We start from the raw sequence: 12,191 nt of genomic DNA, 5'->3' as shown, positions 1-12,191 counted from the left end.
ATTTAAGATATTAATTAATTCCTGCACAACTATTAGTTTTAAGTTCAACATGATTTTGTTTTGCTGGCCAATTTTGTTCCCTAGCCAGAGTTATACAGAGATTTAGAGTTCTATTGTAGTCACTTTGCTTTATTTTACTCCATTCCCATTTGCTTCTCCCCCCACCAGCTCATTAACTAACTTACAGGGGTTTTTTTTTGGTCACTTAAAGAGCAACCTACAGCAGCCAATTAACCTGCAAGCATAATTTAGGATTATGAGACAAAACTGGAGAATCTATCAGAAACCAATGTTTCTTCACAAGAACATGCAAACTTCACACATATCACATCCAAGGTCAGGATCAAACCATGGGCCCTGGAGCCGTGTACCTAACCATATCCCCAATGTCTTATCCAATTTTTATGATGATAACATTTCTAAAATTGATTAGCCCATCATTTTCACAATGTGACAGAGCTGGGTGTGTGCCAATTAGTCACTGACTTTCCTAGAGTATAGCAGTAACTATTTTTCAGAAGGACTTCACTGGTTGTAAAACACTTTGCCCTGATATGTAAAGGGGCTTTAAAATAAAGTGGAACATCCCCCACCACCCCAAAAAAAAGGACATGAAGTAGCAAGGCTATTGGTTAGAGTTGAACCAAACCATCTATGACACTAAACAAAACTTAAAACAATTAGCTAGGTTTTGAATCATAAAAACAAAGATCCAATAGATTTTATTTTATGGATATCATCATAATTTATAGAAATTTATACGCAGAATGAACATTACACTACCAGCTGTACAGTCAGTCCTTCATATCCGCAGGGGGTTGGCTCCGGGACGCGCCCCCCCCGCCGCAGATACCAAATTCCGCGGATGCTCAAGTCCCATATATAAAATGGCGTAGTATTTGCATATAACCTACGCACGTCCCCCCGTATACTTTAAATCATCTCTAGATTACTTAAAATACCCAATACAATATAAATGCTACGTAAATAGTTGCTATACTGTATTGTTTAGAAATAATGACAAGAAAAAAATCTACATGTTCAGTACAGACACAGCCATCGTAGCTCTTCTGGGAATGCTGATGCTGTCTCTGCATCAACCAATGCCAATTCTCCCATGATCTTTAAGTTCTTGAGGCTGTAGTGCTTTATATAGCTAACCAGCCATCCCTTACTAGCCTTAAACTCCTTCCTCTCGCTCACAACACAAGTAGCAAATGAATGAGACGCAAGGCAAACAATGCTTAAACAACTAGTGCTGGAGAGAGAACTTCGTTTTTTTTTCCTGATCCCAATCCGCGGTTGGTTGAATCCGCGGATGCGGAACCCACGGATACGGAGGGCCAACTTGATTAGCCTTGAAAGGCTGAACTATTTATCAGATTGAAACCCCACATACCAACTATTTTATCCAGAGAATACCACAAATATGCTTTGATGTACATATGACAAAGAAACTTAATCTTTACATCATCTTAAGAGGCTCAATCTAGGATTAATACTGTAATTACTTTGAGCACATTTAGTTTCTGAAGAATAAAATTTAAAGAGTTAAGTGCCCTGTTCTATTTGATTACTGGCATCTAAAATTGTGTACTTTTTGGTGCAAAAGATCAGAAGAATTTAGAAATTTAGAAATGACCTAAAATAATGCCCATTTAGGTAGGGACCTTGAGGCTTCTAATGCCATTGACCCAAATCTGAATAAATCTCATCATTCTAAAAGTGAAAGAGTAGTTGGTAGTGGAACTTTAAACATTAACTCCTCTTCTTTCTCAAGGATGCTGCCTAAACCACTGTGCATTTCCATTACTTTCTGCTATTACCTAAAGAAATTGACAATATGAATTGATTTTATTTTGCTTTGCCTGTTTTTGCTGAAACATGACTGCAAAACACATACTCGTGTATCTTGTGATAAAGTTTTGCGATCCCTGGATGGGTCCAGTCTTTACCCAGCTGAGGAAGGATCTGTCCCAGTGCATCGGATCTACAAGTAAAAAGTTACAATAAATTCCCTGCAGCTGATAAATTTCAAAGAAGTTATTAAAAGTCTGTAGACAGGTTTGTCATAAATTACGGTCCAAAATTAATTGAAGTTAAAATTAAGTTTTATATTAATAAAAAGTCAGAAGCACATTTGATAGCTAAGAAACAAAAAAACTAATTAAATATGGACTTTAATATTATCACAACCTACGTACCGAAATGCATTTTTAAGAATGCATTGATGTCATTCCATGTAATGAACATTAAAGAGTCTAACAAGATTTCTGGAAAAAAGATAACACTAGCCAACGGGTGCTCATTACCACATTGCCTGACATTTTAGAAGTAGGGTGAAGAGAGTCTGGCCTAGACTACCCCTAGAAGGTGGTGGGATATTTTGCTGATGGTGTTGGCAGTCAAATGACATTCTTAGGGAGAAGGGTTTCTGACTGGCAGTAATATAAAGGAACCTGATTGATTAAGTTTATTCAAAAGATCCAATGGAATAATGGATTTTATATCAGGAGGTCTGGAATATGTGGGGTTAGAAATTACACTGCTGCTGTACGTGATCACATGGATTTCTGGGCATCACACTGGGTGTGATAGATTTCTGGGTGGATATATTAGCCCTGAAAGGAGCAAATCATATCTGAAATAACCCAAACCAAGGGTTAATTATAACGTGCAACTAGAATTCAGAATGCCAAAGGTTAGGAACAGGGATGATATGGTCAAAGTTATCAAAGCTTCCAGGAAACAAAGCAAAAGTACATGCAAGTTGTCTGATGAAACCGGAACTATGGAGCATTGTCTTAAAATTAGAGCTAGGCCTCACAGAGGTGAAGAGCAGAAATGTGGAATGCTTTTGCAAGAGTGATGCTTGTCAATTGTTAATCTTAAATCAGAAAACTGACAGTATTTGTTGAGGGGGATATGGTTAAGTGATTTTGGTGGAAGGTCACAGACCAGTCTTGGCCTCGATGACAGAGTAAGTTTAAAATGTTAAACAGCCTCATTCTATGCATTCCTTGAGATTTCCAGTGAGCCAGTGCTAACGCTGAGAGGATCAAAAAGCCCAGAGAATTACAGCTCGTGGTGCTCAGAGGGAATGATGCAAAACTCAAAGGGCTGCACTCAGACACACAAGAATTTTAGAACACATGAAAGTAATAAAGGAGAGAATAGAAACAGATTTATAAATTAGATGACCTTTGAAAATCCTGGTGCTGTTGAGTGGAAACTTAAAACTTCACTGTAAGAAGCTGCTCAGAGTCGTTATAGAATGATTCAAAAGCATATGGACACTGGAAAAAGACAATGAAGCAGAACAAAAGAAGGCTGGATCATACAACAATCAAGGGAGTGAGGATAATGAATGCTATAGAGCAACAACTGGGCTACCAAAAGATCAAAGTACAGTTCAAGAGATCATAACTCATTTTTGAAAAGCACTAGTGCAGGATATAAATTTGTTCACAAATGGCATGGTGCTTGTGACAACTGAGGAATTAAACATCCACATAAACAGTCAAAGAAACACATATTTTACTTAGAAAAAAGCTGAGTATCATAATTGTAACCTCCATGATTCATAATGACATGGCACAGAAAAAAATATTGGCTGGTAGTTGATACACTTTCTTCCCTCTAGTGATTATGCAGCATGTTCATTATAAAACAGCAATATACACATAAGTAGCAATAATGAACACAAATTATAAAGTTCAGAAATATCACTATACAAGGTTTTAACCTATTAGTTATAATACACAAAGTTCTATCTGTACATTCAATAAAAAAGAGCCTGCTATTATATATATATATATATATATATACACACAGGTATATACACACACAAACATCCAATATACACAACTTACTTGGTTATTGTTCCATCAATATCAGATATGATGACTTTATCATTCCAGTTCCAGAGGTATATTGTTCCTTCACAGCGACAGGTACCTTGATATTGTGTTGTTATACTAAAGACTGCATCATTTGGCCCCTCCTTCAGTTTAAGACTTGCCTTCGATATACCGGAGCACACCGAAGAAAAAGAGATGCAAAAAAAGTTAGTTATTCTTGTTCCACTCCATTTCCAAACTGCATTTCCCCACTACCAAATCACCAGCAACTACTGGAGGGAAAGTTTTAGGAAAAAAAGCCATGTTTTATCTTTCTGACAATGGACTGTGTGTAAAGGCAGTAGCTACATGAAGGTGTTGAAGAATGAAACAGATTTCCATGACTATGTTCAAGGACTGGAACTAAATTACTAAGCAGTTTTAAAGTTGCAAATTCCTTCCTTTTCCAGAATACTTAAAGTTACTCACTGCCACGCTAACACAAACTGGAGACCTTTCTTAATTTGTAATATTAATTTTTAAATAGTGTAAACAATAAACAAACTCCTATACTTGGGAGGCCTTGCTTCAGTTTCTCACATCTGTATGTACTTTGTTAAAATTTGTTCAGTAAGTCCACAACAAAGGAAACTGCTTTAAATTTTAAACATATTTCAAAGTGTTCAAGGTTAATTAATGCAAGTAAATCTGCAGACATACGCATTTGAGAAATTTAGTATGATTAGAAAAATATAGTAATTTGATACAAGAGTAAGAATCTCTCAGAACACCAGTCTGTGATTTAACCAATCCGTTCAGATCTGTGCCTCTATATACAAAGGGTACAGTCAACAATAAAGAAGAACTACCTATCTAGTAAAATGTTAAGGTATGTTTAAATTAAGCCAAGAGCCACATTATTGAAAATTTTCTTACAATTTGTTCTGAGGACAACCTCAGAGACTTCTTGTAAGAGACAGAATAATCCTTATTAGTGCTCTCAGTGAGTTTTGGATCATTTGCTGTTGGTTCATTTAGTTGTGTTGAGTCTTCATTGCTAGAAGAATCTTCCTCCTTGGATCTAAGCAAGTGATAAATTGGAGGGAAATGTCACTCACTCAATAGTGCCAAATATTAAACATTCAAAATATTCCACATTCAAATCACATCAGTAGTTTCATAACTGACATCTGGGTGAAGTGTAAGTTGCATGTATCTGTTAAAATCCTATATTATAAAATTACAAAATCCTGGAGTTTCTTGCAATGAGTACCAAGGTCAAAAAGTTACCTGATTATCACTTTTTAAAATGTACAAAATGAGTTTTCCCAAAGACTTTTCAGAAAAAAAAGAATCTCCATTTTTATTTCCTACTTTAGATCTATTACCTTTGTAATCCTTTGAGCCAATTAGTCACTCTTAAGTAGCACAGATCCTAAATAAGTCCTTCTCCAACTGGATAGTGTGACCCTAATCACTACCTGTGTACTTCATCCTTTTTCATTATCAATTCACATTTATATGCAATCTTTGTCATAGCAAAAGCTCCCAAGATATTAGCAGCCCAATTCTGAAAGATCCACGTAATGAGAATAACAAACCAAAATCACTGCAGACGTACACCTAGCTGAGTTAGAAGTCGAGGTTTTCCCATTTCATAAATTCTATTCTAACATCCGAACTTGCTTATTCAGCATTGGCATTTTACGCTTTTCTTTGAAAGAAGATCACCTCTTTATGTAAAACTTGATTTATATACTGTTGCTTGGTTTTAGATCCCATCATAGTCCTAAGCAACATCTAAAATGTTCACCCATTTGATCACTGACCTTTTAGTGCAAAATATCATTTCACCGTGCTAAGTATTTATAATGTTATGATTAAGCCTCAGTTCCTACAGGGCAGCAGTTAGACCAATAATCCCTTTATTCTTCGGTATTCATGTTAATCAGTAACTTTAAGACATCAATTTAAATTATAATGATGTAATAATGACACCAGACATGATGAAGCATTGTGCCTAGGATTTGTGCTAAAATATGTCAAAATTTACCTGCTGGTAACAGTGTTTTGGCTTTGACCAGTTTTGTCTGCTTCACTCAGTTTCTCTTGTTTTGTCTCAGGCTGCCAACACACACATAATAGCAATGGTTAAAGAACCACATAATGTCAGCATTTATTCAAGCCTGCAATCTCAGTTCTTTCAGAATTTACATGAGTTAGCCTCATTCTGTTTGAGATTTTTGTTTCAAAAATCTTTTTCCTATTAAGGGCCAGATTAGGTAAACCATGTAACATTTTAAACCATATCTATGTTAGCATAGAATACATGCAAAAGTAAATTTGATATTTAAAATGGTATTCGCTCCTTCTGGTTATTTATTAGTTTACAATGGCAATTCCACTACCATAATGGAACTTGCTTGTGGATGACAGTAAACTCCAAGCAGTGCACACAGAGACCAAAGGATTATCAATGCAATCTTTAGAGTTTTGCAGCAAAGAAATCCCCAGAGCCATCTGGAAAGAATCTGCTCATAAACCCCCTATTTCCAACTGGGTATTTGCTGCAGGCTACAAACAGCCAAAGAAGAATCACGTGGGTGGAGAACTGAAAGGACATTACAGGCTTAATAGTCACTGGCTGCTCTGGCAAGCTAGGTGGATGGAGACCCTGAATAGTGCAGGATGGCCTCTACTCAGTGGGGAGTTGAAATCACACTCAATTTAATGGACCAGAATTACCTGGTAGCATTGAATCACTGAATGGCTATATTGCCTCACCTACTGGGACAGCATTTAAACTGAGCAGATTTTCAAGTGGCAACTCTCTGAATCCAACCAAAACCTATTGAAAGACCTTGCAAGTCTTTCCACATAAATGCACTGTATAGCATCACTTGAATTAAATACTTCTGACAGCTGTTTAGACAGCTGGCTGTCAAAAAGAGATTACTTTTCGATGTCTGATATTTAAATACATTACACTATTAAAGGCATTAAAACAAAATATTTAATATTTTGTTCAATTAATTTCAAAAGCAGAAATTTTATGTCACCAATGGCCATTCCATTCATTTCTAACCCAGTACAACTTTAATGGGCATGTATCCCAGCAAATCGGCTGGAGAATTGGTTGAGGAACTCTACCAGAAGTCCATATGAAGCACAATTGGGAAAACTGCAAGTAAATACTTAAGTTTAGGATTACTGCATTAGTGCACCCCTGAACAGGAATCCTATGCTTCCCAACTGAAGGAAAAACCTGCATTATTTGGGAAAGTTTGGACTATTAGTTTGAAAATAGTTACACAACTTGATCAGTACCAATCCACTTGCCATTACCCTACCCAACATCCTAACAAGTATATAGACATTCCTCATTTTATAGAAGGGCAACTTTGTGAAGAATTCTGTTAAACAGAATTTTGTAAAATGCATTCTTAATGCAAGATATTGGCATTTTATTAGCAATAATGAAAAATGGTTTCATTACAGTGATCATCTATATCGTCAAGAGTCAGTAGCACAGCAGCCAAAATTCATAAACTGAACATTAGTCAATTGTGGAAAACCTGTACAAGATCAGGCTAAAAAAAATAACAAGGATAATTAATGTCCAAGCATGATCTTCAAAGAATGTATCCATTTAAAAAAACGTTTCATGCACTTTGTATGTGTGTTGTATGTTTAGAACTATTTCATACACAAAAGCTGTAAATAAGCATACATTAACATTGGGAAAACAATCTAATTCATCCTTTGTCACATTGAATATATAGATCAGATTAGATGATTAAAGGGATTCTAATTTCTTCCTTTATCTGCACAATGTGACACATTTGACTGAACACGGCACATGCTTCATTCTGCCCTTGATGGAACAAGTTAGCAATAAGCATACCTGTTTGACGGTACTATCCCTCTTACGCCAGAACCACCACCTGCCAGACTTCTTTGGCATCTTCATTTTCACCCAGTCATCAATCGCTTCCTACAAAGTGTAGATTAAATCTGGGTGAGTGTTTTATCTGTGGTAATATGGGTACATGTGGGTAATGTGTCTTCACTTGATGGAAAACAAAGGGTACAAAAATTTATAGACAAAATATTGTTTCTAAAGCATGATACACTGGTAATGAAGTTTATCGGGAAAAGCACTGGCTGCAGAAACCAGAGTATTACATTTTAGAAAGGTGAAGAGCATGCTTTACAATTCAAGGAACAATTAAAAAGGGGAAGTTGAGGATGGGGTAGTTTAGAGACAGTGAAGACCAGTGAACCCAGTGCACCAATCCTTACAGAATTTAGCTAATACCTGGGCCATGTCTAACTGGTTTTCTACAGCCCGCAGGAACAAGCCTAGAGCCTACAGCCCAAAGGAATTGTTGCCTTGGTGTTGAATTCCAACTGGACCAAAAACCTGTGGCATTACAATGGCTGCTCATGAGTCCCCCAAACCACAGATTTTATGAAGTGGTAAAAAATAACAAATTAGTTTTTAAGGTGTCTTCAGGTCAAATAAGCAATGATTAAAACCCTGATATAATAACTTATTTGTAGAAAATGATACATCAAGTAATCTTAATGTAAAGCAGATGGTTCTTTTTTACCTTGGGTAGACACTTTTGGAAAGCCTGCATACTGAGTATCATAGGAGCAGCCAATGTCCAGTTGTAGTACCTGCACAGGTATATACTCTATTGTCAGTTTTAGAAAAAAAATGAACAGCTCAAACAACATACACCAGAAAACACAAATATTATCACATTGGTAATATGAATATTGTTAATATTGACTGCAGATATGTTCAATCAATAAGAGTCATAGAATGTTTGTAAAGAATGGACAAATGCATCTTTACAGAAACTAAAGTGATGTGTTTCTCGGCTTAAATGCAGCAAGCTCCTTGCCATTTACTACTGGATTATTCCAATTCCCTCACTCCTCCCCTCACCACACACAATATGTAATAACAAAATCTACATATGCTCTATTTGAAGGAAGTTTAACAAATCTTCATCATTTGCACATGAAAGATCTAGGTAAAGGAAGAAGTGAACATTACTGTAGATATCTTGCAAACTTCTATTTTCCTGAAAGCAATTGTTCATATCCTGGTGTGCAAGTAGCAAAACCACCTGGCGGGCACCTTGAACAGGCACCAAGCAGATGTCAGCAGGCAATTTGACAACAAGCAGAGAAACTGTTCCCCAGCTAACATACAATTTTTTAAATGCTTCCAAATGTTACATCTCTTTAAATAAGAGAAGCCAAATTATAGCGAAGAAGGATCTAGTGCTCTCCCAGTGCATATGACGAATGAATTCTTCTCCACTTCCAGCCGAGTACAGGTATCGATCATAATTGACATTTCAATGACAAGCTCTGCCAACTTCATCAGGACACGTCTAGTCCTGTGGTACTTATATCTCATAGCCTGTCGCTCCTGATTGGTTAGTGTTATCATGTTAGGTTTTTGCTCTCCCACCTTGTTTACAAACTCCATTTCTTGCTAACAGTAAGAACATCATCTCTGTTTAAATTATTTTTCTGTAGTTTTATTAGAATGGCTGTCTTATCAGGCAGTCCCAAAAGCCATTGGCACAGCACAGTAGTCTTGTGCAGAAGTTAATCCTATGGTCATTATGAAAGCAATATTCTGCTACTGCTGATTTCTCAGGATAACCCAAACAGATACACCTCCTGTGCTCTTTGATTCAGGTTTCTACCATGCGTCCCGTCTGACCAATATACGCTTCTCTGTATTCACAGGGAATCCTGTAAACGCCAGGTGACCCGAGTTCCAGGTCATCTTTGACCTGCATAAACTGTGGCTTGAGCTTCCTTAGGGGTTTGTGGATGGTATCTCTCCGGTATTTATTCAGGATCCTGGTGATTCTTCCAGAAACTGTGGAAATATAGGGAAGACAGGCAGTAGCAACTGGTTCCTCCTCGTTAGGCTTCCTGGTTTTTCTGTTGGCTCTTTTAAGGGCCCAATTGATTTCCTTCACCTTGTAGCCATTCTGTAGGAACACCATTTGTAATCATATTATTTTCTTGGGGAGACTCTACGGGTCTGAAATATTTTTTGTATGGTTAGTCAAAGTAGAAAAAAACCCTCCACATTGGGATGCTGCAGCAAAATATTTGTAATGGCCAATCAGGATGGATGCGCTACAGGGGGAGGGGGGGCGCGGTATAAATAACACTGAACTAGACATACCCAGACATCATCCCTGATGAAGATGGCAGAGTTTCTCATTGAAATGTCAGTTATAATTGACACCTGCACCCGGCTGGAAGCTGAGAAGAGTTTATTTGTCATGTACACGGGGAAAGCACTAGATCCTCTTGCGTCTGTGAAGCCACTTCCAAGGAATTTATGTACCTGCATTCCCAGATCTCTGTGCTCTACCACACTCCTCAGTGCCCAACCGTTTCACTAAGACCTACCCTGATTTGTCCTATTGAACTGCAGAACTTGCACTTGACAGAAAACGTGGGTTTAAAAACAAAGAACAGTTAGACCAAAATTAATTTATTCATCAGTGAAATTTCTGACATTGTTAACTATTAATAATTTAATGTTAGATAAGGGTATGTATAACTTGTGCCATGTGCACTGATGAAAAGTCAAAATTTGTATATAATTGTAACTATAAAAGTCATTAGTGTTTTTTATACTATAGATGGTTTCATGCAAGTTCTAACTGAAACACATTATCAGATAGCATACCTGTTATTAATTCTTAAAACAAGATTAGGATCATCTATAATTCCAGGATTTTCAGCAAATTCTTGATATGTAACAATGTGTTGCAAAAATTTATCTGCAAAAGAATGCAAGATAGTTCTTAACAAGAATTTATGCTTGAATATTATTTGTCTGTTTTGTCTAGTTAAGGATTTATTTTGTTTTTTTTTGGATAATATATTCAACTTAACTTACTCTGCTTCCCTTTGAACAAATATAAAGAAACCCTTTTTATTTGTTCTTGTTCTCTCAACCAGAAAATCTAATCAAGGTTCAGCTGATCTCTCAGTAGTAAAACTCTCATAAATTTTCTCTCAATTTGACTTCACCAAATACTTATCCAAAATAGTTTAGCTGCAGTTATAAAAAAATTCAAAGATTCAAAGCACACACCCTAGTCTCATTACTACCACAGACAATGCCAGCTCTCTGTACTTGGTTATTTTTATTGTCTTTTTCACACTCTAAAACAAAACCCATAATTTCACATTGCTATTTAATAGACCTGCTGATCACTCACAGGATAAAAGGATAGAAAAAATAATTAAATTTGTTGAATAATTACCAATGTACCCAGTATATTTCTGGGAGTTTACGATCTAAAGAGAATTGAACTTCCTGAACACTTCAGTATGCTCTTAATGTCAGAACTTAACATTTGTCCAAGTATATTTTTACTCAATAATATAAGTGAACAAATTTTCATTTTCAATATCACCATGAGGAAAAGCACTTGCTACTGTTGGGCTACCATAAAATGGGACATATAGTAAACTGACTTCAGAATGAACCAATGCATGTGCACACTCAAAAACACACAGTTTAACATAATTCTAATGTTACTCCTTGTGGAAGTCTTCATACAAGGCTACAATATGTAGCAAGGGCCACTTCTGCTACAATGTACCTTTGAAGAAACTCACAGAATTCACCATTTGAAATAAAGTTACTAAGCTAGGTTTTAAAGTAAGACTGGTTAATCAGCATACTCACTTCTATCAATTCAAAACCCAATTTCAAAATCACTGAGAAGTTGCATCATTTTAAATTTAATTACTGTTAGGGTTGCCTCTGTTGTTACACAACATACAAGTAAATTAGCAAGATGGGAGGGACTAGTGGGGAAGACAGGTAGTGGTGAAAGCAATTCACTGGAAAGAAAGAACACATCTTATAAAAGAAACAAATGAGCATCTAAAAAAAAAATCATACTAAGGAGGAAGAGCAATGCACAAATAAATAACTTTAAGGAACATAGCAACTTAAAACTAAAGCAACACACACAAAATGCTGGAGGAACTCAGCAGGCCAAGCAGCATCTGTGGAAAAAAGTGCAGTCGTGCTTTGTTTTGGCCCGAAACAAAGACAAAGTTTAGTTAAATATTCCAGGATAATAGATTTAGAAATGATAGGAAAGAGGGAGTGAGGCAGCTATGCTAACTTAAGTCATATTGTAATAATAACGACAGTAAGATTGATAAAAGGTAATAAATTAATAGGTTTATTGCACAAATGCAAGATGGAGATATTATTTGTAAAGATATGAATGAGACGTAGGCCATCATAAATGAATGGGATCATGCACACCATGCAAA

The 12,191-nt window shown here is 36.4% G+C and overlaps 1 protein-coding gene across 5 annotated transcripts in view; it reads right to left on the bottom strand.

Moving 5' to 3' along the window:
• lpin2 (lipin 2) overlaps positions 1-12,191 on the bottom strand; it is a 207,011-nt gene that overhangs the window by 10,081 nt on the left and 184,739 nt on the right. For all 5 annotated transcript variants that reach the window (XM_063062490.1, XM_063062481.1, XM_063062499.1 and 2 more), the window contains exons 10-16: positions 10,579-10,672; positions 8,453-8,522; positions 7,744-7,833; positions 5,893-5,963; positions 4,776-4,920; positions 3,873-4,021; positions 1,904-1,990 (exon numbers count right to left, since the gene is read on the bottom strand). In XM_063062490.1, coding sequence (XP_062918560.1) covers positions 1,904-1,990; positions 3,873-4,021; positions 4,776-4,920; positions 5,893-5,963; positions 7,744-7,833; positions 8,453-8,522; positions 10,579-10,672 — 706 coding nt within the window. The remainder of the gene's footprint in view (positions 1-1,903; positions 1,991-3,872; positions 4,022-4,775; positions 4,921-5,892; positions 5,964-7,743; positions 7,834-8,452; positions 8,523-10,578; positions 10,673-12,191) is intronic.

Source organism: Mobula hypostoma, chromosome 1, assembly GCF_963921235.1.
Source record: "Mobula hypostoma chromosome 1, sMobHyp1.1, whole genome shotgun sequence".
NCBI lineage: Eukaryota > Metazoa > Chordata > Chondrichthyes > Myliobatiformes > Myliobatidae > Mobula > Mobula hypostoma.
Note: the sequence above shows the minus strand (reverse complement) of the source record. Positions and strands in the feature narration are given on the sequence as shown.